Source organism: Schistocerca nitens, chromosome 2 (assembly GCF_023898315.1).
Source record: "Schistocerca nitens isolate TAMUIC-IGC-003100 chromosome 2, iqSchNite1.1, whole genome shotgun sequence".
Taxonomy (NCBI): domain Eukaryota; kingdom Metazoa; phylum Arthropoda; class Insecta; order Orthoptera; family Acrididae; genus Schistocerca; species Schistocerca nitens.
Window position 1 is genome coordinate 207,126,007 of NC_064615.1, and position 26,981 is coordinate 207,152,987.

A 26,981-nucleotide genomic window follows, 5' to 3' on the forward strand; every position below is an offset into this window, starting at 1 on the left:
TGCACCTTCCGCCGACCACTGGCGACAACATCGATGTACTGTGGAGACCTCACGCCCCACGTGTTGAGCAATTCGGCGGTACGTCCACCCGGCCTCCCGCATGCCCACTATACGCCCTCGCTCAAAGTCCGTCAACTGCACATACGGTTCACGTCCACGCTGTCGCGGCATGCTACCAGTGTTAAAGACTGCGATGGAGCTCCGTATGCTACGGCAAACTGGCTGACACTGACGGCGGAGGTGCACAAATGCTGCGCAGCTAGCGCCATTCGACGGCCAACACCGCGGTTCCTGGTGTGTCCGCTGTGCCGTGCGTGTGATCATTGCTTGTACAGCCCTCTCGCAGTGTCCGGAGCAAGTATGGTGGGTCTGACACACCGGTGTCAATGTGTTCTTTTTTCCATTTCCAGGAGTGTATTTGCAATTACGTTACGACAGAAACAAATGCTAACGCAGCACAATAGCTTGCGTACCTTATTCCAGCTAACACCAGAACGAACAGAACAAAACATACTAGACAGAAGAATGAGCATTGCATTGTATTTTATACTCTTACAAAAATAATATTTCTTATAATTACTTACACATTATAATCTCAGCCCGCATCTCGTGGTCGTGCGGTAGCGTTCTCGCTTCCCACGCCCGGGTTCCCGGGTTCGATTCCCGGCGGGGTCAGAGATTTTCTCTGCCTCGTGATGGCTGGGTGTTGTGTGCTGTCCTTAGGTTAGTTAGGTTTAAGTAGTTCTAAGTTCTAGGGGACTTATGACCACAGCAGTTGAGTCCCATAGTGCTCAGAGCCATTATAATCTCATACAATAAAAATAATGTCTTTTCTGCATCTATTGATCTATATTGTATATTTTTACAGTTGGCGTTATTACCTTTCGCAGATAAATCGATGTTTGCAGCTCATTTTGAGTCACATACAGTCATTTTTATTTATGTTTCACGTCGATAAGGTGAATATTGCAAAAGGGACACTACAACCTGCGACCATCCTTGGCACTAAATGGTAATACACTTGGCTTGGTTTCCGGATAATCCTGTCATCAGATCTGTGGATGGAACATACAAGATATTAAAAGGCCTACATTTTTACTGTCGTGTACTATTGTTTTTTGGACAACCGTCACTGTCGTATGTTATTTTTTAAATAAGTTGATTGAAATTTGCATACTGAATATTTTCATATGCGCTATATCCCTAGGTGCCATTCTAGGAGCATGAAGCTCTGTAGCAATAGGCCTTTTTGGAAGAAGTTGCCAACTGCAATTACTGACAACTTTTTAATGAAATCGCATAACCTATATCAGCATTATCCTCTACCGGACCATAGATTGGCTGTAGCTCCATGCAATCGTAATCAGCGTCCGCGCCCCTTTCCTCTTACGTTTTCAAGTTTAAGATTTACTGGGCTACTTGTAATTTTTATTTTGCTTTTAACGTTTGGTTGAAATTTGTCTACTGAGCTGTTTCGATTTGTGCTGCGTTCTATGTTGCAAATTTAGCATCTTTGGACTGTTGCAGTTACTGCATTGTTAGTACAATGTGCGGGCTTTCCAATAATGAAATGTTGAAATGAGGTTGTGTGGTGGCCCTCAACTACGTACCCTCCGACTCAGAGTTGAAATATTAAACGTTTTGGCTGGTTTCGTTGTCTAGAGGCTGGGATACGTAGTTGCTGCATTACAAGCCAAATACTGCTGAGTCTATAGTATACACTATTAATATACACATGGATCGAATGGTCAAAGGTTCCTATCACTCGGCAATTGCGAATGTAACGTAGAAATTTTTAAATGAAAGATTGCAATTAAATAAAATTTGCAAGTACTATCTTAACGACTTTAAATGATGAGTAAGATAGTAGAAGTTCTTTTGAGAATGTGGTATATTTCTGCAAAACAATTATTGGTGTCAATGGTCCAGCAATTAAATAAAAAATAAGTTGAATAACATGGAAACAATAGATTCCTACTGCGACCCGCCGTTAGGCCCCAGCTTGGCCACGCCAAATCCGAACTTAGAATATTTTCAGAGTGCCACAACTCGCCTGTTACTTCACAAATGTGACTCGTTTATTAACACTTTTTATATACATGTAAGTTGAATAAAACATGTACTTTTTCAACAAGTGTTGTCATATAACAATAACAAAAAGTTACTAAGGTGTTTACCTTGTACTATGTGAAGTGGATACGTCTGTTTGCGCAGTGATGGTGCTACAGAATGGAACAGAAAGCAACTAGTGACTTTATATTATTTTTAACAGATAATACTTTCTGAACTTCCTTGCATTGTAGAAATGGAAGTCTTTTAATATCTTGTCTTATATCGTGTATTTCATAGGACTGACATGATGATGGGTTATCCCGAAACGCGTCACAAATGAAAAATTAAAAAAAAAATCTGGCAACCAAGGAAAGCGCATCACTATTTTGCGTCGTCTGATATTCTCGTCTTATAATTTTTTTGACACAAGGAAGCGAGGTGGCGCAGTGGTTAGCACACTGGCACACTACTCGCGTTTGGGCCATCTGGCCATCCAGAAGTAGGGCTTTGGTAACGTCCCTAAATCGCTCCTGGAAGATACCGGATTGGTTGAATAGAAAAGGGCTACGGCTACAGTTGTAAGACTGCCGTAAGTTCCTGCAGCCTATCACAAGTAAGGGTAGACTACGTTGGTTTCCCGAGTAGCTTCGATCAGTTGGGGTAGTATCTCCGCCAACCTGTACTTTAGGTGCGTTGCATACCTATCGGGCGTTACGTCATACCGATCACTTTCATGTGATCAGAGTCTTACTAGATTCCCCTAAAAACTGGAAGCAGTAAACCGCGTAGAAATTGACAGAGGATACATAAAGGTCCTTGTAACCTATGAACATTATCGTTCTACACATTATCCTCCTGTCTGTTACTTAAAAATGAACCGTATTTACAGAAAGACTGAAATCGTCAATGTTTAGTTCAGATTTTACTCTAAAATGGATGATTTGCAACGTGAAACAGAGTGATTCTGTAGTAAAAATAAAGGAAACAACACAAATCTATCACATAGCGCTAGAAAACACAATTTCTTCAACAAAACAAAATTACTTCAAGCATCGCTTCAGTACTTCGTCGAAATCATAGAAAACATGTTTCTGTTATTGATAAACAACTTTCGAATTTATGAATAGTAATAGGAAACTCTTGCCTTTGATCATGATGAAGAACGTACCGTTGTGCATATAAACTGTACTTGCATCAAAAGTAATTGCTTTGGTTACATAAAAGCGCAGAGGTTACGTGAACAGTTAATTTTATTACCAATAAAACGCAGTTTATATTCTGGAAGGATATAAAATACGGAATGGGCTAACACTGAATGGTGTGCGGTTCTAATTATGTGCAAAACAAACAACGAAACAAACAAAGAAACAAAGAGAAGTCGTCGGCTCCCCGTTTCTCTCTTACACATTCATTTATGTTTCATTCCCCACTAGTGCTACCAATAGTACCGCCAATCTTAACATTTACTACGTCATTAATGTAGGGTACCAAAGCTACCGAACCGTAGTTTGGTAGAGCGCAGTTCTAGGCATGTCCGATTTCCTTCCCTATCCGTCTGTACTCCGAGTTTGTGCTCCGTCCCCAATGACCGTGTTGATGACGAGTCGTTACACCCAAATCTTCCTATTTTTTGTGTCCACAGCTGCATGAAAACAGACATGATTAAGTGAGTGGTCGTGGAATGAAGAAGTCCTCTTAGGAGCTTGTGCAGTCAGTCTTGAAACGGGACTCTGGCTGAGCCGCATCTACGCGGACACTTTTCTCCCAGGATTGCTAGCTATTCCAATAGCTGGAGAACTGCGAGATTGTGAAGTAGAAGGTAGGTGCTGGCAGAAGAGCAACTTTGAGGGCTACTTGTGAGTCGTGTCTGCATAGCTCATTTGGTAAGAGCATTGGCCACGAAAAGCAAGGTTTTCGGTTCGACTCCCGATCCGAAACATAACCTGAGAGAAAAAAATTAGTTACGGAAGTAGGAGTTGAGCAACATAAGAAAAGGGAAAGATGAATCTTCAGATTTCGTACCAGCCGCTTAAGAGAGGCGCTAGTAGCACCACTATACGGATTCAGATCACGTTTGCTTTGAATACGCGCTATAATGGACGTGAGTGTTAGTTACTTTTGAGACTGGACGTGGTTAGTTTATGTCAGTCAAGAACGCCTTTAAGGCGAGAAAGACGGCATTGTCAACACCTCACTGAGTTTGAATGACGTCCTAATGGGGCAACGAGAAGCTGGATGTTCCTTTCCTGTTACAGCAGAAAGACTTGACAAGAATGTAGCCACTGCACATGATTGATGGCAGCGGTGAGAGTGTAGGGCCGCAAGAAGACCAGACTGTGGACGGCCACGTGGCGCTAGCGAGTGGGACGACCATTATGTTCGGCGTATCGCTATGGCGCGTAGCACTGCATCCCCACACACACACCACAGTGACACAACGAACTACTAAAAATCGGTTATTTCAAGAACAGCTGAGTCAGACGCCCTGTAAGCCTGCATTCCACTGACCGCAAACCACCGCCATTTGCGAATTCAGTGATGTCAAGCTAGAGTTCATTGGAGGGCAGGATGAAAGTCTGTTGTTTTTTCTGATAAAAGCAGGTTCTGCCTCGCCGCCAGTGATGGTCTGTATTAGTCAGGAGGTCAGGAGATGGCCTGCAACCTACGTGTCTGCGTGCCAGGCATATTTGACGTATACCTCGAGTTCTGGGCTGGGGTGCGACTTCGTATGACACCGAAGCACTCTCGTGGTTATCCCACGCATCCGGAGTAAATTTGTGCGTCAGTCTGGTGATTCGACCTGTTGGGCTGCCATTCATCAACAGTAATCCATTGGGTGTTCTCCAACAAGATAACACTCGTCCACAAACCGTTGTTGTAACCTGACATGCCCTACAGTCGACAAGTTGCCTTGGCCCACTCGATCACCAGATCAGTCTCCAGTATAGCACCTGTGGAACATTATTAGATGACAACTCCAGCGTCATCCACAAACAGCGTTACACGCTGTGTATTGACCAACGAAGTGTAACAGGCATGGAACTACATCCCACAAACAGAAATCCAGCACTTGTACAACACAATGCATACACGTTTGCATGCTTCCATTCAACGTCCTGACGGTTTTACATCGGATATTAATGCACCAGCATTTCACGTTTGCAAGGCTTATTTCACGCTTACATTATCCTGTGATCTTCCAATGTTAATCACTTATGTCACCTAGAGAAAAGTATTCCCAAAATTTCATTACACTACGCTAATTATTTTTTGATATTGTAATTTTTTCTGTCTGTGTATTAAGTTTATGCACATAAAGCTCGCATACTTTTGTAATTTGTTTTTTTGTACTAAGAAAAAATGAGACTGCAAATTTTTAAAAGACTTCCTGAGGCTTAGTGTTATGATGTTTCTGGGATGGCTGGATGTGGGTGGCGGTTCTCTGTAGAGAAGGGATGCAGGTGCAGCAGAAGAAGGCAGTTCACAAATACAAGAACTTCTTATTACTGTTAATTTACATTTGTTAGACTTTGAAGACAAGCGAGGCAGATACGCCATTATGGCGTCTCCTAGTGTGCCGGACTCGCAGGTGACAGTGCTGAGCATGCACTACTGTCGTGGCTGCTGCAGTGTTGTAGGGATCCCGCCTTATTACCACCCAGCATGGTCGGCCCGGCGCTTTGAAGGTGCCATGGTGCTGAACTACTCGCACTGCCGGCATAGTCGCCCAGCACCGTAAAGGTACTGAACAACACAGACGCCTGGCACAGTCAGCCCGGCACGGTGTAGGTGGCATAGTGCTGAACTGCCCGAACGCACAGCATGTTCCGCTAGGCGCCATGAAGGTAGCGTAGTGCTGAACTGCGAGACAACCCAACATGGTCTGCCCAGTGCAGTGAAGGTGCCATAGTACTGAACTGCCTGATCACCTGGCTAGGTCGACCTGCGACATGAAGTTGGTATAGTGCTAAACTGCCTGAACGTCCGGTATGGTCCGTCACGCTCCATGAAGGTGGTGTAGTGCTGAACTGCCTGGAGCCCCAAACCGAGCGAGGTGGTGCAGTGGTTAGCACACTGGACTCGCATTCGGGAGGACGACGGTTCAATTGCGCTTCCGGCCATCTGTGATTTCCCTAAATCGCTTCAAGCAAATGCCGGGATGGTTCTTTGGAAGGACACTGCCGACTTTCTTCCCCATCCTTCCCTAATCCGATGAGACCGATGACCTTGCTGTTTGGTGTGACGTCATAAGCGCGTGACTGCGTGTGAGATCGCTCTCTAAGTTTTCAGCTATTTTTAGGTTTCAGATATATATTTTAACTATTTTTGTGATAATATTTACTATATAAGTGACTTATTAGTGGTTTCTTCATTCACCTCTGCATTTCTTGTGTTGTTGTCGGATATTTGTGAGTGTTTCGTATCGAGCAACTTAACCTCTTACCCGTGTTTACATTCCGCACTGACCAGTTGCAGCTGTAGCGGCGCATCGAAAGCTAAGTACTAATTAATTGTTTGTGTATAGTAGTTTATTTAGGAACTTTAGTAGTCTTCATCTGGTGTTCTTGGTGTTTTCCGGTGAAATAGCTTCAGAAGAAATTTTTGCGAACTGCTTTCACTTTCGTTACTGTCATTAGACGTTTGATTTTCTTTCTGTGTTAGTATTTTGTTATATTCTCATTTGTTGTTGATTAATACTGTCAATAATAGTAGTTACTTCCCTTGTAGAGCAAGTTTGTGATTATTGTAGTCAGTTTTTAACATCTTCTTATTGTAGTAGCGGAACTTAGATAAAGTTGTTTTCTTGTTTCAATAATTGTAAAATTTTACCATGAGTGAGAAGTGTGGGCTTTGCCGTAGGTTCGTGAGTAGTGGATTGCGGTGTAAGACTTGTTCGAAGTATTTTCACTGGGGGGAATGCAGTGGGGAAGCCAGTGGGCATTCTGGTGAGATCCTCTCCTGGAACTGCAGGTTATGTAGCAAGAGTAAGTTGATAGAGGAGCAGGAGCGTAAGATCTGTGCCCTTCTGGTGCAGTTGAAAAACGCACAGGAGGAGCTACATAGGATGATGAGGGAGAAGGGGGTTGGGGAATGGGAGCTGGCTGTTGGCAAGAGATCTGCTAGGAGAAGGAGATTTTCAGATAGTTTTACTATTGGTGTTTGTAATAGATATGACCAACTGTCAGAGTCTAGTGGAGAGGAATCTCTAGTAGCTGTAGATGTAGGGACTATGCAGCAGACCTCAGCAGTTACGGTGGCTAGGACAGTTGCAAAGTCTAAGAGAAAGAAGAAGGTTCTGCTGTTAGGTAGTTCTCACGGTAGAGGTGTAGGCCAGCAGTTGCAGGAAGTTTTGGGGAGTGAGTACCAGGTCACCAGCATTGTGAAGCCTAATGCAGGATTGGCTCAGGTGACTTTTAACATAGGGGGGTTATGTAGGGATTTTACTAAAGAGGATCAGGTAGTGATTGTGGGTGGGGCTGGTAATAGTATTGATAGGGATGGGGAGTATGACATAGATGGTGACCTGGAAAAGATAGCCACTCAGACTGGCAACACGAATGTGCATTTCGTGGAACTGTTTCAGCGTCACGATCGGCCTCATCTTAATACAGCCGTCAGGCGTAATAACATGAGACTTGGGGGTGCGCTGATGACAGAAGGCATGAGTCACATTTCAGTGGTTTCGGTGGAGTCTATCAGCAGGACGGGTTTCACTAGACATGGCCTGCACCTCAACAGGTATGGGAAGGGGAGGTTGGCAAAACTTATAGGTGACAGCATAGGTGGGGGTGGTGGGATCACTCATGGGAAAATTCCGGTAGTGGTGGGTGTTAGAGCTGTACCTTTTTTAGATTGAAGTCAGCTGTTAGGTATTCCTGCTTAAGGGAAGTCTCTCTAACAAAGAAACCACTTTCTACAAAGCTTGGGTATCCGATTAATGAGGGAATTAGTATATTTCATCAAAATATACAAGGTATTAGAGATAAAGTTAGTGAACTGCTTATAGAGGTTGACTCTGAAATTATTGGTATATCTGAACACTTCTTAAATAAGGAGATAATTCAGAGGCTGCCTTTACCAGGATACAGGTTGGCTGGCAGCTTTTCTAGGAGCTCTTTGCGGTGTGGGGGAGTAGCCATGTATGTGAAAAACGGTATCCCATTTGAGTCAATTGATGTTTCAATGTACTGCACTGAAAAGGTGTTTGAATGTTGTGCAGGTGTGGTTAAATTTAGTGGAGCTAAACTTCTTACTGTTGTTATTTATAGATCCCCAGACTCCGATTTCACAACATTTTTGCTAAAGCTAGAGGAGGTTCTTGGTTCACTTTATAGGAAATACAAAAAGTTTGTTATATGTGGTGACTTCAATATTAATTGTATAAGTGATTGTGCAAGGAAAAGGATGCTGGTAGACCTCCTTAATTCATATAATCTTATGCAAACCGTATTCTTTCCAACGAGAGTGCAAGGGAACAGTAGAACAACCATAGACAACATTTTTGTTCATTTCTCATTACTAGAAGGGCATTCTGTTAGCAAAAAGGTGAATGGCCTTTCAGATCATGATGCACAAATTTTAACTCTAAACGATTTTTGTGCTGCAACACATGTTAAATATAGTTACCAACTTTTTAGGAAAGCTGATCCAGTTGCTGTACAGACTTTTGTAAACCTTATCAAGGAACAAGAGTGGCAAGATGTTTATAGTGCTGATACAGTAGACGATAAATATAATGCTTTCCTCAAGACTTTTCTCGTGCTCTTTGAAAGTTGCTTTCCGTTAGAACGTTCAAAACAGGGTACTAGCACAAACAGGCAGCCTGGGTGGCTCACTAAAGGGATAAAAATATCTTGTAGAACAAAGTGGCAATTATATCAAAACGTTAGAAACAGTCACAATCTAAATGCAGCAGCCCAATACAAACAGTATTGTAAGGTGCTTAAAAAAGTTATTAGGAAGGCAAAAAGTATGTGGTATGCAGATAGAATAGCTAAGTCTCAGGATAAAATTAAAACCATATGGTCAGTCGTAAAGGAAGTGGCTGGTCTGCAGAGACAGGTCGAGAATATAGAATCAGTGCGTAGTGGGGATGTCCGTGTTACTGATAAGTCGCATATATGTACAGTACTTAATAATCACTTTCTGAATATAGCAGGTGAACTAAATAGAAACCCAGTCCCAACAGGGAATCATATAGCGCTCTTAGAAAAAAGTGTTCCGAGACTGTTACCTGAAATGCTCCTCCATGATACTGGCAAGAGGGAGATTGAGTTAACAATTAAATCACTAAAGACCAAGAACTCTCATGGATATGACGGGGTATCTAGCAGAATACTGAAGTATTGTTCCACATATGTTAGCTCAGTACTTAGCCATATCTGTAACTTTTCCTTTAGGAGTGGTAGGTTTCCTGACCGATTGAAGTACTCGGTAGTGAAGCCACTTTATAAAAAGGGAGACAGGGATAATGTTGACAATTATAGACCTATTTCTATGCCATCGGTGTTTGCTAAAGTTATCGAGAGGGTTGTATATACAAGGTTACTGCAGCATTTAAATTCACATAATTTGCTGTCAAATGTACAGTTTGGTTTTAGAAATGGCTTAACAACTGAAAATGCTATAGTCTCTTTTCTCTGTGAGGTTTTGGACGGATTAAATAAAAGATTGCGAACGTTAGGTGTTTTCTTTGATTTACCAAAGGCTTTTGACTGTGTTGACCACAAAATATTACTGCAGAAGTTGGAACATTATGGAGTAAGGGGAGTAGCTTACAATTGGTTCGCCTCCTACTTTAAGAACAGAAAGCAGAAGGTAATCCTCCGCAATATTGAGAGTGGTAATGATGTTAAATGGGGCGTTCCCCAAGGGTCGGTGCTGGGGCCACTGCCGTTTCTTATTTATATAAATGATATGCCTTCTAGTATTACAGGTGATTCAAAAATATTTCTGTTTGCTGATGACACCACCTTGGTAGTGAAGGATCTTGTGTGTAATATTGAAACATTATCAAATAATGTAGTTCATGATATAAGTTCGTGGCATGTGGAAAATAATTTGATGCTAAATCACAGTAAGACTCAGTTTTTACAGTTTCTAACTCACAATTCAACAAGAACTGACATTTTAATCAGACAGAATGGGCATGTTATAAGCGAGACGGAACAGTTCAAGTTCCTAGGCGTACGGATAGATAGTAAGCTGTTGTGGAAAGCCCATGTTCAGGATCTTGTTCAGAAACTAAATGCCGCTTTACTTACCATTAGAACAGTATCTGCAATAAGTGACATTTCAACACGAAAAGTAGTACACTTCGCATATTTTCATACGCTTATGTCATATGGTATTATTTTTTGGGGTAATTCTTCTGATTCAAAAAGGGTATTTTTGGCTCAAAAACGGGCTGTTCGAGCTACGTATGGTGTAAGTTCGAAAACCTCTTGTCGACCCCTATTCAATAGTCTGGGAATTTTGACATTGCCCTCACAGTATGTACACTCCTGGAAATTGAAATAAGAACACCGTGAATTCATTGTCCCAGGAAGGGGAAACTTTATTGACACATTCCTGGGGTCAGATACACCACATGATCACACTGACAGAACCACAGGCACATAGACACAGGCAACAGAGCATGCACAATGTCGGCACTAGTACAGTGTATATCCACCTTTCGCAGCAATGCAGGCTGCTATTCTCCCATGGAGACGATCGTAGAGATGCTGGATGTAGTCCTGTGGAACGGCTTGCCATGCCATTTCCACCTGGCACCTCAGTTGGACCAGCGTTCGTGCTGGACGTGCAGACCGCGTGAGACGACGCTTCATCCAGTCCCAAACATGCTCAATGGGGGACAGATCCGGAGATCTTGCTGGCCAGGGTAGTTGACTTACACCTTCTAGAGCACGTTGGGTGGCACGGGATACATGCGGACGTGCATTGTCCTGTTGGAACAGCAAGTTCCCTTGCCGGTCTAGGAATGGTAGAACGATGGGTTCGATGACGGTTGCATGGGGGCTTAATTATTAAATGAAAATGCAAATAATTTTAATTTTTTTGCTTTAGTAGCTGTCTGTCCGATTACGAAGTCTCGTAAACGGTTGGCCCTGACTAGTATTATTACGCTATCTGACTGCATAGAACAACAACAAAGAATGAAATGGAAATTTTCATTAACACAATTAATTAATTAAGTCCCCAGCAACTATAAAACCTACGAAACCAAAGCACAAATGTAACTGTTATGTGTGTGGAAGTATGACTCAACGTACGCATCTGGCACGGTTCTTCTTCAACAACACAAGAAATTTTAAATATCATTATACTGAATTAATTAAAGGAAATAGAAATATCATAATTACTCAAGAAAACCAGAATTGCACTCTAATCCAAGAACACAAGCCAGATGCTTTGTTGACTGAACCTGTAATGACGCATTATTTAAGACACTGAAATAATGAAAAAAAAACACAGAATATTTTATCTTCATATATATTGACGCAAAACACTCTGATCATTACAATTTTCCATTCCAACAACATCTGCTGTCTAGCCCATCAAACAACTGCATAAAACATGGAACAAGCACTCCTTACTACAACATCTCGACAAGCACACTCCACCACGACCTCTCGACAGGAACTGACTACTACGAGTTCTCAATAATCACTGCCAGAGGAGTCGGCGGAACAATACTCTCTAGCGCGATCTCTGGCGCTGTGGCTCAGTGTAGCCACCTTTCATATGCCCCTCCTCCACAGGCTAGAATTTGATGGTATTTTTGCCAGCATTGGTGGTGAAAATACCACCAAATTCGTCAAAAAAATACAGACAAAAATAAAAGATAATATTAATGCGTAAATATCATATTAGATAAAATTTTGGCTTTGCACTGACCTTTCAATAACCTAATACAGTAAGCAATACAAATTCTTTCATACATGTGACTTTACATAACAGTTTACACAAGTATTATGTGGTTAAACAGTTCAATCAATAGCGTCAGCAATGACGAATATGTGCAGGTAAGAGTCTCATAAATTTTCACAAACAGTAACACACAAAAAATCAGTTTATACAAATATTCACATAAACGCTTTCCATAGCTCAAGAATAAGCAGTTGACAGTTCCAGCAGTAGCACCCAGCAATGGTCAACAGGTGCAAAAACCAACAAGTGACATTTTTTTAGTAGAAACAGTCCATCAGTGGCACCCAGTAATGTTGAATAGGTGCAGACACCAACAGGTGACATCTTTTCAGTAGAAACAGTCCATTAGTGGCACCCAGTAATGTTGAACAGGTGCAGACACCAACAAGTAACACCATTTCAGTATAAGCAGTCCATCAGTGGCACCCAGCAATGTTGAACAGGTGCAGACACCAACAAGTAACATCTTTTCAGTAGAAACAGTCCATCAGTGGCACCCAGTAATGTTGAACAGGTGCAGACACCAACAAGTTCCACCATTTCAGTATAAGCAGTTCCATTAGTGGCACCAGCAATGTTGAACGGGTGCATATATCAACAGGTGACATCTTTTCAGTAGAAGCAGTCCATCAGTGGCACCCAGCAATGTTGAGCAGGTGCCGACACCAACAAGTAACACCATTTCAGTATAAGCAGTTCCATTAGTGGCACCAGCAATGTTGAACAGGTGCAGATATCAACAGGTGACATCTTTTCAGTAGAAGCAGTCCATCAGTGGCACCCAGCAATGTTGAGCAGGTGCAGACATCAACAGGTGACATCTTTTCAGTAGAAGCAGTCCATCAGTGGCACCCAGCAATGTTGAGCAGGTGCAGACATCAACAAGTAACACCATTTCAGTATAAGCAGTTCCATTAGTGGCACCAGCAATGTTGAGCAGGTACAGATATCAACAGGTGACATCTTTTCAGTAGAAGCAATCCATCAGTGGCACCCAGCAATGTTAAACAGGTGCAGACACCAACAGGTGACATCATTTCAGTAGAAGCAGTCCATCAGTGGCACCCAGTAATGTTGAATAGGTGCAAACGCCAACAAGTAACACCATTTCAGTATAAGCAGTTCCATTAGTGGCACCAGCAATGTTGAGCAGGTGCACACAGCAACAGGTGACATCTTTTCAGTAGAAGCAGTCCATCAGTGGCACCAGCAATGTTGAACAGGTGCAGACCGCAGTCCATAATATTCACTTTCACTAATCACACTGTTCATCAGCAGAAATTAAACATGTTCTAGTGGCACCAATCATGTAGAAAAAGTGCAAATAACAGTCCATAATATTCCCTATCACTAATCAGACAGTTCAGGCATGAACAATAGTTTGAATGCACATACAAATGCTTTACACACTAAACATATAAATTCTAATAAACACACAAATGATATCAGATAATTGTCACATTAACTATTACAGTACACAATAACAGTAAACCTATAAAATTTATGGGTGTCAGTGCAAGCCACAACAAACAAGTAAAATAATATTTAGGAGATAGGTTGGGATCACTTCTCTGGGATTATAAAAGGAAAACACACAAAACACACTCACTCATCTTTCATCCACATTTAGTGCTACTGTGTAGTTGAATAGTGTTAACTGTGTAAATGCAATTCTGTCAAAATTTTATGTTCATCATGTGTATCAAGTAGTAGTGGCAGCAATGTATAACAGTCAATAATAGTTAGTCAACGTCATAGTCATCATGTCAAGACCAATGTTTGCCAAGCCAGATCAAAATGTACGGTTGATGAACAACTGTCAGCGTACCAAGATATGCAAATGCTTCCTCTCTAAAAAAAAAGTATGTACTGCTTAGTGTTTTGACAAAGTGTGTGTGTAGACAATCTTCCTTCTACTTGAGTGTTCTAGTCTGCCATCTTCATCCTCCTTGTTCCATATGGACCAACAAAAAAAATATGCTCCTCACTTACTTTACCTCTTATCCACCAAAACTCCAATAATCATCAGCATCACATAATCTCAATACTTCACTAATACCTCTTCAATACGTCGATACATATAAACCTCAGCACCAATATCATTTCACTTCCATAACAACTCTTTCCTCTAGTCAGTCTCCTCGAACAAGTACAGACAAAATCCTAGTGCAACTTCAATTCATCATCCCATACAATCCGAAGACACAGTGTCCACACACAACCTCTGTGTAATCCATCTGACCCAAATTTTCTACTCATTATAAATTATAAGATACATTTTGGTTCCTTGTCCATTATTAAATAAAAGAAATGCATACATGACCTCTAACAGACTTTAGTTCGAATAACTCTCAGTAATTAAGTACCATTACGGAGTGTGAATGATCATAATATTTCACAGTGTGTACACCACTTCAAGAATCATAGCAGAAGCAAACATGTGGAGTATTTTTTGTGTCAAGTGTCACTTCCTATTTCAATTGCTCACGAAAAATGCAGTGTAATAACTGTCAATGGTCTAAACCTAGTTTTGGTATGTCATGTCGTTAGCTTCCTTCCTATTAGCATAAATTTATACAGCTTCCATAAAACCTCAGCTCATGTGACTTCTATGAAGTTTCTTGTACTCATGTCGTTCGTCGAATTATAGCAGTTCATTTTCTTTCTTAAAAATATAAGGCACTGAGCATAAGCAAAACATGCAATAGCGAGTAAATATACCAGTAGAGAACTGAATGTCAACAAGTGGATGCAGCACAATTCCTACAACAAGGCTCTGCCAAGCGAACAATCTATAATTAATACCACAGTTGAAAGGTGGCTACACTGAGCCACAGCGCCAGAGATCGCGCTAGAGAGTATTGTTCCGCCGCCTCCACTGGCAGTGATTATTGAGAACTCGTAGTGGGCAGTGCTTGGGGAGAGCTCGTGGTAGTCAGTGCTGAGATGTCGTAGTGAGGAGTGTTTGTTGAGATGAGCTAGTAGGCAGTGCTTGCTGAGATGTGATACTGAAAAGTTCTTGTTGAGATGTAATAGTAGCGAGTCGGTGTGGAGAGATTGTAATGTCTAGAGTGCTTTTCATCAATATAAATTAAGGTAACAAACTACTTTTCTTTTCTTTCTCATTATTTCAATGTCCTGAATAATGCGTCATTACAGGTTCAGTCAACAAAGCATCTGGCTTGTGTTCTTGTATTAGAGTGAAATTCTGGTTTTCTTGAGTAATTATGGTATTTCTATTTTCTTTAATTAATTCAGTATAAATGATATTTAAAATTTCTTGTGTTGTTGAAGAAGAACCGTGCCAGATGCGTACGTTGAGTCATACTTCCACACACAGAACAGTTACACTTGTGCTTTGGTTTCGTAGGTTTTATAGTTGCTGGGGACTTAATTAATTAATTGTGTTAATGAAAATTTCCATTTCATTCCTTGTTGTTGTTCTATGCAGTCAGATTGCGTAATAATAATAGTCAGGGCCAACCGTTTACGAGACTTCGTAATCGGACAGACAGCTACTGAATTAAAAAATTAAAATTATTTTCATTACATTTAATTAAGCCCCCATGCACAGTGTAACCTAAACTCTATGTTCGTACACAGTATATCAGCATTTCTATATTCTAAATTGAAGAGTAGTTATGACAACAAAACAGAAGTGTGTAAATATGCAATCCATATGCACAGCAGCAAACATATATCTTACGTTATAAACAAGTCATTAGCATCATATCAGCATAAGCAAATAAATGTTCATATGTAATCTTAATAAGTAAACATGAAGGCGCAAGCAGATAAATCACAAAGTATAACTTACATACGTAACCATATCAGCACAATTAATCAGGTGACAATTAAAATGTAAATAAATAAGCACAGCAGGCACATAATAAAAAAAAAATATGACATCAGTGAAAAAGCATAGCAGCCAAGCGATGCATAATATACACAAGTACCAACCCGGTTCATTAATCACTCATTGTCAAAATCAGCAAATGTACACAAGCACGTCGTTTCACAAGTAAATTCATAGAACACGAAATTAGCACAAAGTATGAATCACGTAATCGCGAGCAGCAAATTACGTCTAAAGTACGTACCTAGGTGGAATTATGTTACCTGAAAAATAAACTCAATTAATAGTTACCCTTTTTAGTTTATTACTTTTTTTCTTCGAAATTACATTCTTCCTGAAATTTTCTCCATAGCAAGTCGTCTTAACGTCGGACACGCACAGAATTTACCTGAAGGTCTTAAATATTTTATACAACCGTATCCTGAAAAATACTGAACGTTAATAACATAATTTATAAAGTCACCATAGCTTTATACTGAATTTAATCCGAGAAATTAGACTGTGTATTTGTTTAGGTCTGTCAGTGCATTCACACTGAGCGTTCGATCAGCTGTAGATGCGTGACGTAGAAAGTGATTGTTTGCGGTCAACGACTGCCTTGTGCGGCGTGCAGACTTCACTGTTGCTTTGAGTATGTGCCGCCGCCAAAACACAGCGCGGTATCCTTGTATTCTCTGCATGTTTACATGTAGCTGTTAGTTTCTCTAAAGTATGTCATTCCACAAAAATTTTTACGTTCGATATATGATGTATTCCCTTAGAGCGCCGAGATTTAAGAGTTTCTACTTCAACAGTGTTATCATGAATGATTTTGCGAACCTTATATGGACCGTTATAAAGCAGAAAAAATTTGCGACACAATCCCTTTCCTTTGTGAGGCAAACGGTAGGACTTAATTAATACCTTCTGACCAACTGAAAAAGTTTTTAAACGACCAGGACGTTTAGCTGATTTCTCTCTTCTAGCAGCCGCAGACGCAATATTTTGTAGAGCCAGGTTGACAACTTCAGAATGCCGCAGTTTCCGTGAAGGCGGAAAAGGAACGATTTCAGAAATGCGATTTGACGGTGCTTTGTTTTTTAATATCAATATAGGCAGTAAAGAAGTTGAATCATTAGGAAGTTCATTCAGAATGTTTTGAAAAATATGAAGATACTGATCCCACGTTCTGTGATTCTGATGACAATAAAGACGACACAATTTATTGATTTCCTTCATCCATCTATCTGAAGCGTTAGACTGAGGGTGAAAAAGTGAAATGAAAATTGGTTTAATCTTACGACGCCGTAGAGTACGAAGCCAAATTTTAGAGCGAAACTGTGATCCATTATCTGATATAACCTTATCAACATGACCCACTTCTTTAAGAAAATGTTTGATGAAAGCGTTAGATACTGAACGAGCTGTTGCTTTGCGTAAAGGTGTAAAACACACATATTTTGATGTCAATTCCACTGCTACGAAAATGTACGCAAAACCATTAGTTGAACGAACCACTGGACCGAACAAATCGACTGCAGCCATGTCCTTTAATTTCGCTGGAATGATAGGAAACAACGGTGCTCTGTGAGAAACAGTTGGCGGCTTAGCCTTTTGACATAATTTGCATTTGGCAAGAACAGATCGAATACGTTTTTCCATATTACTGAAGTAACAATTTTCTCGCAATTTATGAAAGCATTTTCTGGGACCAAAGTGCGCATAACTGAAATGTGTGTACCAAATCAATTTATTGACCCACTCATCAGGAATACAAACTAACCAAACAGAGTTGTCGACCGATTTTCGTTTGAAAAGAATGTCATTGCGAACTAAATAATGCTGTCTAATCGCTACGCTTTCCTTTCTCCTCCACTTCTCCTTAATGTCCTTCCAGATTGGATCCTTATTTTGCTCCTTAGCGATGTCCTGGAGCGAAGACGAAATAAAATTCTCAAACGCAACACCTTGAATGTGCATCAAACAATAATATGGTTTTCTTTGCAGTCCTCTTCAGCACTTTGTTTCAAACCCATAGGTGCACGTGATAAAGCATCAGCAACAATATTTGAAGATCCCTGTATGTAAACAATACTAACATCAAATTCCTGTAGGTACAACGCCCATCGTGACAATCTGCCATGAGTTAATTTTGTCGACATAAGAAATTCCAAAGCTCGATGATCAGTGTAATCCTTAGTATGTCTACCGAACAAAAATGTGCGAAATTTTGTGAAAGCCCAAACAACAGCCAAAGCCTCAATTTCCGTAATCGAATAATTCTTTTCGGATTTAGAGAGAACACGACTTCCAAATGCAATAGTCTTCTGTACTACAACGCCGGTTTCTTCTATCTCTTGAAATAAATGTGCACCTAGGCCTTTGTATGATGAGTCCGTCGCCAAACAAAAATCTTTAGATAAATCCGGATGTGAAAGAAGTGGAGCAGCAACTAAAGCATCACGAAGTTGTTCAAATTCTGATTGAGCTTCTTCATCCCAACACCAATTAGAATTTTTTCCAGATAGTTCACATAAACGAGGTGTGGCCAAATTGTCCAATCTAACAAAGCGTCTAAGAAAATTACAGATACCAAGGAAACTACGAACATCACGTTTTGTAGTAGGAACAGCATAATTATGAATAGCGTCTAATTTTTCTGTATCAGGAAGAATACCTTCTGTGGAAATAATATGACCAAGAAATTTCACCTGAGAACGACCAAATTCAGATTTTTCCAAGTTCACTGTAATGCCAACTCTTGCAAAAATACGTAATAATGAATCCAAAATTTTGTTGTGCTCACTCCAAAAACGTTTAGCAATAAGAATATCGTCAACATATGAAGTAATATTGTCACGAAGATAAACAGGTAAAATTTCATTTAAACTACGAATGAATGCTGCAGAAGATACAGTAAGTCCAAACGGTAATTTCCGAAGTCACTTTTGGGTAAAACAGTCAAATCCGGTTATTCTTTACCTACTGTCTAGATAGATGGATAGTAGAAGAATTGTTTTTATAGATGCAAAGAATAGTGAAAGAGTAGGCAGCGGTGCAGAAAACTAAAAGGGAAATAGCACCACTACAGCTCGGGGCCCTGTGAGCGCTACGGCACATATTCACTTAGTGTAGTGAATCCCCTGAGGACTTTAATAGCTGCACATAAATTTCAGTTTGTGACTTAGTGGCAAACTTGGCGGAAGTGCGTACGTAAATTGATCTAACCATGAACATGGATGTATGTCATTCTTAGAATTGCGAAATATCTTAAATTTCCGAACAGTCAAAAAGTGTTTATAGTCAAAGTTTTCGCCTCGTGGCGACAAAGACCTACCGCGTCTGTTCCAGTCCCAGTGTTGATTATTGTCAAGTTCGCGCGCCTGGCGCTCTCTTGTTGCATCCCGTAAATGAAACAAATTATTTTCTTCAAACCCCCCTGGTATCTGTGATTCTAAATTTCTTTTGCTGTCTTTTCCTACGATTTCGCCTTCAATTTGTTTGACTTGCTTCCGTAATGCCTCAACTTCCCTTTTAACGCGTTCATTAAATTTTCCCTGATTTTCAACATGTTTATTTATGTTCTGGTACTCTTCAGTTTCCGCAAATGGCAATGGAGCTGTATCATCCGAATCTCTGTCCCCATGTAAACTAAGATTTGTCAATTTATCTGAAATCTCCTCAACTCTTTCCGATAAATCACCTATTTTTTCCTTTGTTTATTTACGTCTTCCGTAAGTGTCGCGATTCGGGTTTCAGTATTAACACATTTGGTAGTTAACTGTTCATTTTGTTGTGTTGGATTATTTAATCTGTCATTTGGTACGGATTCCTCGATTCTCTCAAATATTTCTTCCTTATCTTTTGCACGTTGTAAATTTAACTCTGAAAATTTCTGTACTATCACGCGATCTCTTTCTTCCTGTTCTCTATCCTGTTCCCTTTGTCTGATTTCTACTGCAATTAATCTATTATTGTGAGCATTCAAAATTGGTTGTACTTCTTCTCTGATTTCTTTCTTTAATTCATCTTTCATGTTTTTGAAGCATGTCCCTATTCGTGAGTCTAACCGTGTTTCCATTGTTTCCATCTCTGTTTCTAAACGTGTTGCCACTGTTTTTAATTCAGATCCCAAAGTTCCCATCTCCGTTTTAATTGTTCCAATCTCTGTTTTAAATTCAGATCCTAACCGAGTTTCCATTGTTCCCATCCGTGTTTCCATTGTTCCTATTCGTGAATCTAAACGAGATCCCAAATTTAATATTGCACCCATCAACTGCTCCATATTAAATGATTCAGAATTATTTTCGCCCCTAGCATTTCCCGCAAAACTAACTTCCTTCTGCATAGCCATAAGGCTATCTGTGTTCGATACTATTCCAGAATCTTCTGTCGTTAATCTCGGATTCTGTGAATTTTCTGATTGAGAAAAATTTTGAAATGGTTCCGGACTATTTTCCCGACTTATTACATTGTTTTCCACTTCATTATCCATCATACTGTTTTCCTCTGTTGGCGAGTTCGCCATGTTAACAATTTCGTCATTCTCACTATTAATCATTTTTGCCTTTTTCATCGATCGCGTAATCATTTACAAAACATACAAATCTCGTCACTGTACGAAAATTACACACAATGACTCTTTATCTCCAACAATACCATTCACACGAAATGTTTCCTTCAAACACGATTCGAACAATTGAAATAATTGCACTAAATTGTCAGGTATACAAGACAACAAATCAAATTCTGAGAAAAAAATACTATTAGAAGAATGACAATTACCAAATCTACACATGCAAAATAGACTACAATTACTAAACTACAAATTACTACAACAATACTACTGTCTACTATTTTTACAATCAGAAGAATTCCAAGGGACGATCCGAAGCAGCGGTCGCCACGTGCATGGGGGCTTAATTAATATATAATGCAATTAATTTTAATTTGTTTGCTTTAGTAGCTGTCTGTCCGATTACGAAGTCTCGTAAACGGTTGGCCCTGACTAGTATTATTACGCTATCTGACTGCATAGAACAACAACAAAGAATGAAATGGAAATTTTCATTAACACAATTAATTAATTAAGTCCCCAGCAACTATAAAACCTACGAAACCAAAGCACAAGTGTAACTGTTCTGTGTGTGGAAGTATGACTCAACGTACGCATCTGGCACGGTTCTTCTTCAACAACACAAGAAATTTTAAATATCATTATACTGAATTAATTAAAGGAAATAGAAATACCATAATTACTCAAGAAAACCAGAATTGCACTCTAATCCAAGAACACAAGCCAGATGCTTTGTTGACTGAACCTGTAATGACGCATTATTTAAGACACTGAAATAATGAAAAAAAAAACACAGAATATTTTACCTTCATATATATTGACGCAAAGCACTCTGATCATTACAATTTTCCATTCCAACAATATCTGCTGTCTAGCCCATCAAACAACTGCATAAAACATGGAACAAGCACTCCTTACTACAACATCTCGACAAGCACACTCCACCACGACCTCTCGACAGGAACTGACTACTACGAGTTCTCAATAATCACTGCCAGAGGAGGCGGCAGAACAATACTCTCTAGCGCGATCTCTGGCGCTGTGGCTCAGTGTAGCCACCTTTCACGGTTTGGATGTACCGTGCACTATTCAGTGTCCCCTCGACGATCATGGCAACGGCAAACTAACATGCAAAACAAAAACGTTACGAACTTATACCCAAAACTAATATCTTGTTTTTCTTCATTTGCAGGAGGGCCAGTGACTGCAGATGATCGAATGGGCAAGGATTGGCAGATATACAGCAATGACTTTGTCGCTTCATATGTAGGAATATGTCATTGATGAAGAGCGTGTAGCGCTCTAAGTGGGCGACACTGAAAACAGACATGAAAATACTATCACTGTGGTAGTGTAACTCGGCGAACATTTTGGATATGATTCTATCATTCATGAGTGCGAATGTTGAGAATGTCGTGTAACTTGTGCTGACGTTCCAAGTCGCCTCGCACCGTGGTGGTGACCCCAGAGATTCCCAAAGGCGGACGGTGAGGTGGGAGTTGCATGTGACGGGGCGGCGCATGCGCACGAGCCCGCGCGCGATGGGCTTGAGACAGGCGCTATTGGCGACGGTCGCGTCTGCGGCGCTGCTGGTCTACATCTGCGCCTACTACGTGTCGGACACGCACCCGCTGCCGGGGCACCGGCTGCCGCGCGACGTGGTCTTCTGGCAGGACGATGAAGCGGCGGCGAAGGCGCCCTACGTGTACCGCTTCTCCAGCTACAACGACCACTTCCCGGGCGTCGCGCTGTCCGAGGTGAGCGTTCAGTGCCTGCCGCGAGGCGCCGCCACAGTGCGCTCTGGCGGCCGCCTCGGGAACCTCATCATGGAGTTTGCCTCCCTGTGGACGGCTGCGCGCCTCTACAACCTCACCGCCTTCATCCCGGCGCAGCTGCGCGGTCGCCTCCGCCAGGTAAGCCCCTCTGCGTCTGCGTTTTGTTTCGAACAATTACGCTACTGGCCATTAAAACTGCTACACCACGAAGGTGACGTGCTACAGACGTGAAATTTAACCGACAGAAAGAAGATGGTGCGATATGCAAATGATTGGCTTTTCAGAGCATTCACACAAGGTTGGCGGGCGGCGACACCTACAACTTGCTGACAAGAGGAAAGTTTCCAACCGATTTCTCATACACAAACAGCAGCTGACCGGCGTTGCCTGGTGAAACGTTGTTGTGATGCCTCGTGTAAGGAAGAGAAATGCGTACCATCAAGTTTCCGACTTTGATAAATGCCGGATTGTAGCCTATCGCGATTGCGGTTTATCGTATCGCGACATTGCTGCTCGCGTTGGTCGAGGTCCAATGACTGTTAGCAGAATATGGAATCGGTGGGTGCAGGAGGGTAATACGGAACGCCGTGCTGGATCCCAATGGCCTCGTATCACTGTCAGTCGAGATGACAGGCATCTTATCCGCATGGCTGTAACGGATTGTGCAACCACGTCTCGATCCCTGAGTCAACAGATAGGGGCGTTTGCAAGACTACAACCATCTGCACGATCAGTTCGACGACGTTTGCAGGAGCATGGACTATCAGCTCGGAGACCATGGCTGCGGTTACCCTTGACGCTGCATCACGGACAGGAGCGCCTGCGATGGTGCACTCAACGACGAACCTGGGTGCACGAGTGGCAAAACGTCATTTTTTTCGAATGAATCCAGGTTATGTTTACAGCATCATGATGGTCGCATCCGTGTTTGGGGACATCGCGGTGAACGCACATTGGAAGCGTATATTCGTCACCTCTTGTTCGCATTGACGTCACTTTGAACAGTGTACGTTACATTTCAGATGAGCTACGACCCGTGGCTCTACCCTTCATTAGATCCATGCGAAACCCTACATTTCAGCAGGATAATGCACGACCGCATGTTGCAGGTCCTGTACGGGCCTTTCTGGACACAGAAAATGTTCGACTGCTGCCGTGGGCAGCACATTCTCCAGATCTCTCACCAATTGAAAACGTCTGGTCAATGGTGGCCGAGCAACAGGCTTGTCACAATACGCCAGTCACTACTCTTGATGAACTGTGGTATCGTGTTGAAGCTGCATGGGCAGCTGTACCTGTACACGCCATCCAAGCTCTGTTTGACTCAATGTCCAGGCATATCAAGGCCGTTATTACGGCCAGCGGTGGTTGTTCTGGGTACTAATTTCTCAGGATCTATGCACCCAAATTGCGTGAATATGTAATCACATGTCAGTTCTAGTATAATATATTTGTCCAATGAATACCCGTTTAACATCTGCATATCTTCTTCGTGTAGCAATTTTAATGGCCAGTAGTGTAAATGCCGAGGTCTAAAAATGCGTTTTTATCTACGAATCTACGATGAGGACAGAAGCTGTAATGCTGAATTATAATTAGTTCCAAGGCAGTATCCTACTTATAGACAGATACGCTATTAACTATTGCACACAGTACTCTACTTCAATGCCCTCCCTAACACAAACTTCAATTCACATCTCAGCCTATCTTCATTTTCCCCTTCTTAAATCATTATTATCCCTAAGGCTCTCCAATATTGGACTATGACCCCAGCTTTCTATAGAATGGGGACATACTGCCCGCATCTCAGACATAGGTGAGCTGTTGATCCGATGTAATGACATTTTTCTGGAGACGTTGCGCATCTCAAGTTGATCAATGATGAGGGCAGAAGCTGAAGTAATTAATTTAAATTCGTGGCAAGGCCGGGCTTGAACCTGGGTCTTCTGATTACTAGCCAGATGTGCTGTCCACTATACCATCATGCGAGCCAAAGCTATTTGGTGATGAAAAGAGTCAGTACTACATAGGTTACATAATGTTGATTAGAAGATTTATAAGCAGAAGAATTTAAGAATTAATACAATGAGGAAAAACCATGAGAGAGAATACGAATGTATAAATTTACAAGAAAATGTTCTCAAATACTGCTGTGCAAAATAGTAGGATTGGACCACAAGAAAACTTTTAAACATGGATTTGACCACGTACAGTGTTCGCCCCCGGTAGCTGAGTGGTCAGTGCGACAGAATGTTAATCCTGAGGGCCCGGGTTCGATTCCCGGCTGGGTCGGAGATTTTCTCTGTTCACGGACTGGGTGTTGTGTTGTCCTAATCATTATCATTTCATCCACATCGACGCGCAAGTCGCCGAAGTGGTGTCAAATCGAAAGACTTGCGCCCGGAGAACGGTCTACCCGACGGGAGGTCCTAGTCATATGACATTTATATTTATTTACCACATTCAATTTTGCTGGAAACCTACTGAAAATCAAATATGGTGAATAGAGCACACATTTCTATACAGTGCTTAAGGAAGTGGTATCCTAGTTCATATCGTTTTTCCGCCTAGCGTTCGCCGAATGAACGCAGCAGTTCTTCTGAATGAGTCAATATTGTCAACGGTAAATCCCATGGTGATGCATACACTGTCTGCCCAAAACGTTCTGGCGTATAAGCAGCGTTCAAGAGTGGAATTGAATTCAAATTCAAGGTGAAAGGACATCAACCGTAAGATTCGCTGATGACATTGCTACCTCAGAGAAAGTGAAGAAGATTTACAGGATCTGTTGAATGGAATGGCCAGTCTAATGAGTTCAGAACATGGACTGAGAGTAAAGTGAGGAAAGACAATGAAAAGTAGCACAAATGAGGTCCGCGAGAAATTTAACAACATGATTGGTGATCATGAAGTAGATGAAGATAAGGAATTCTATTGCCTAGGCAGCAAAATAACCCATCACAGATGGAGCAAGCAGGATATAAAAGCAGACTTCTATTGGCAAATAGTTGGCTTTCCTGGCCAAGAGAAGTCTGCTAGTATCAAACATTGACCTTAATTTGAGGAAGAAAGTTCTGACAATGTATGTTTGGAGCACAGCATTGTATGGTAGTGGGATACGGACTGCGGGAAAACGGAAAGAGAAGAGAATAGAAGCATTTGAGACGTGGTGCTACAGAAGAATCTTTAAAATTAGATGGACTGATAAGGTAATAAAAGACGTAGTTCTCAGAAGAGTTGGCGAGGAACGGAATACATGGGAAACTCTGACATGAAAAAGGAACAGGACGAAAGGATGTCTCTTAAGACATCAGGGAATGACTTCCATGATACCAGAGGGAGCTGTAGAGGGTTAAAGAGGAACAGAATGATAGGATGTCTCTTAAGACATCAGGGAGTGAATTCCGTGATACTAGAGGGAGCTGTAGACGGTTAAACCTGTAGTGTATAATATCCCTTCCCCAAGTTAATAGCAATAATGTACTAATTCTCTCTTGAATGAATGTGTACTGTACTGGGGGACTGTGCAGCTAAAAAATTGAAAGAAAAACAAGAATATTATGAATGTTTGTGAAGTTAATTGCAGGTCTTTTCCTAACGAAATTCTTGAAGATTCTCTGAAAATAGTAATAATAATCATTATTTTGTATCTCTAATAATAGCGATTCGCTGGAGGAAGAACTCTTCTCAATCTCAACGATGTCGATCCCGGACTCCACTGCTGCGGCGATCGATGCTTTAGTATTGATGAGTCTGCACAGTTTCAAAGAAAAACTGGAGGGGAATGAAAATGGCAGCAGATCCTTAATCGTTGTAGCGAGAATAAATCCGCCTCTGGGCTACTGAATGTTACTTTTGAGAAAAGACGGCACTTGTCACTCGTCGCTGGTTTTGATCCGTATCCGTATTCGATGCAGTCTCTTGAAATTATTTTCGCCGCACGATGTAAATCTTGCTGGTAAAACTTAAACATATATAATGTCCAATGTGAAGTACCGGGTTTTAAAAGAAGGAATTGCCTTTTCCTTTTTTGTTGCCTTTGACGATGATTATATTCGCCGTTTATTCACAAGATGAGCTCTTTCGAATTACAATGGTTTTTAATACTTGCACCTTTTCTATATAAACACCAGACATTAAAGTCACAATTCTGATTGCAATGGCGGACTATCCCTTTCATACCATTATATATACCTCTATCTAGTTCTGCTAGAAGACAACACAAAAAAATAGAAATTAAATACTAACAAAGCCAGAGATACAAAGTACAACAGTCTCTTTTTAGCATCGCTGCTGCCACTCGCAGATACTACATCCTTAAGTGTCAATATTAATTATCGTCGTAGCATTGCCCTTAGATTGGTACTATCATAGCTTTTGCACATGTGTCGTAAGATAGACGATACAATGAAATTCTCTCGACGATATTACAAGAGGAAGACAGTAATTGCTATATGTCTAACAAAAGATGGAAGACATAAGTTGTAAGTGCTGCTCCGAAATGAAAAGGTTGGCGCAGGAGAGTAATTCGCAATGTGCCGCATCGTTGTTGAAATTGGAGGACAACTCTCTGCTTCCTACTTTGCACGTACGAAATGAAACATTGTTGAGCGTTTCTTCTGCTCCATAATATTCCAGTTATTGCAAAACAAATACACGGTCTACACAAGCAGATGTATTTATTAATCAGATTACTTACTCTCTTCAACATATCTTTGACTTTCAATCCGAGCCACTATCAGTCCGTGCCACAAGTTTCCCCCAATGTTTGCTTGACGGAGGAGGAGAAGAAGAGAATTATACTGTTGGC

General features: G+C 41.2%; 1 protein-coding gene across 1 annotated transcript in view; it reads left to right on the top strand.

The window, feature by feature from the left end:
• LOC126235913 (galactoside alpha-(1,2)-fucosyltransferase 2-like) overlaps nucleotides 1-26,981 on the top strand; it is a 328,380-nt gene that overhangs the window by 104,547 nt on the left and 196,852 nt on the right. The window contains exon 2 of the mRNA XM_049944868.1: nucleotides 21,589-22,309. Coding sequence (XP_049800825.1) covers nucleotides 21,917-22,309 — 393 coding nt within the window. The 5' untranslated portion in view covers nucleotides 21,589-21,916. The remainder of the gene's footprint in view (nucleotides 1-21,588; nucleotides 22,310-26,981) is intronic.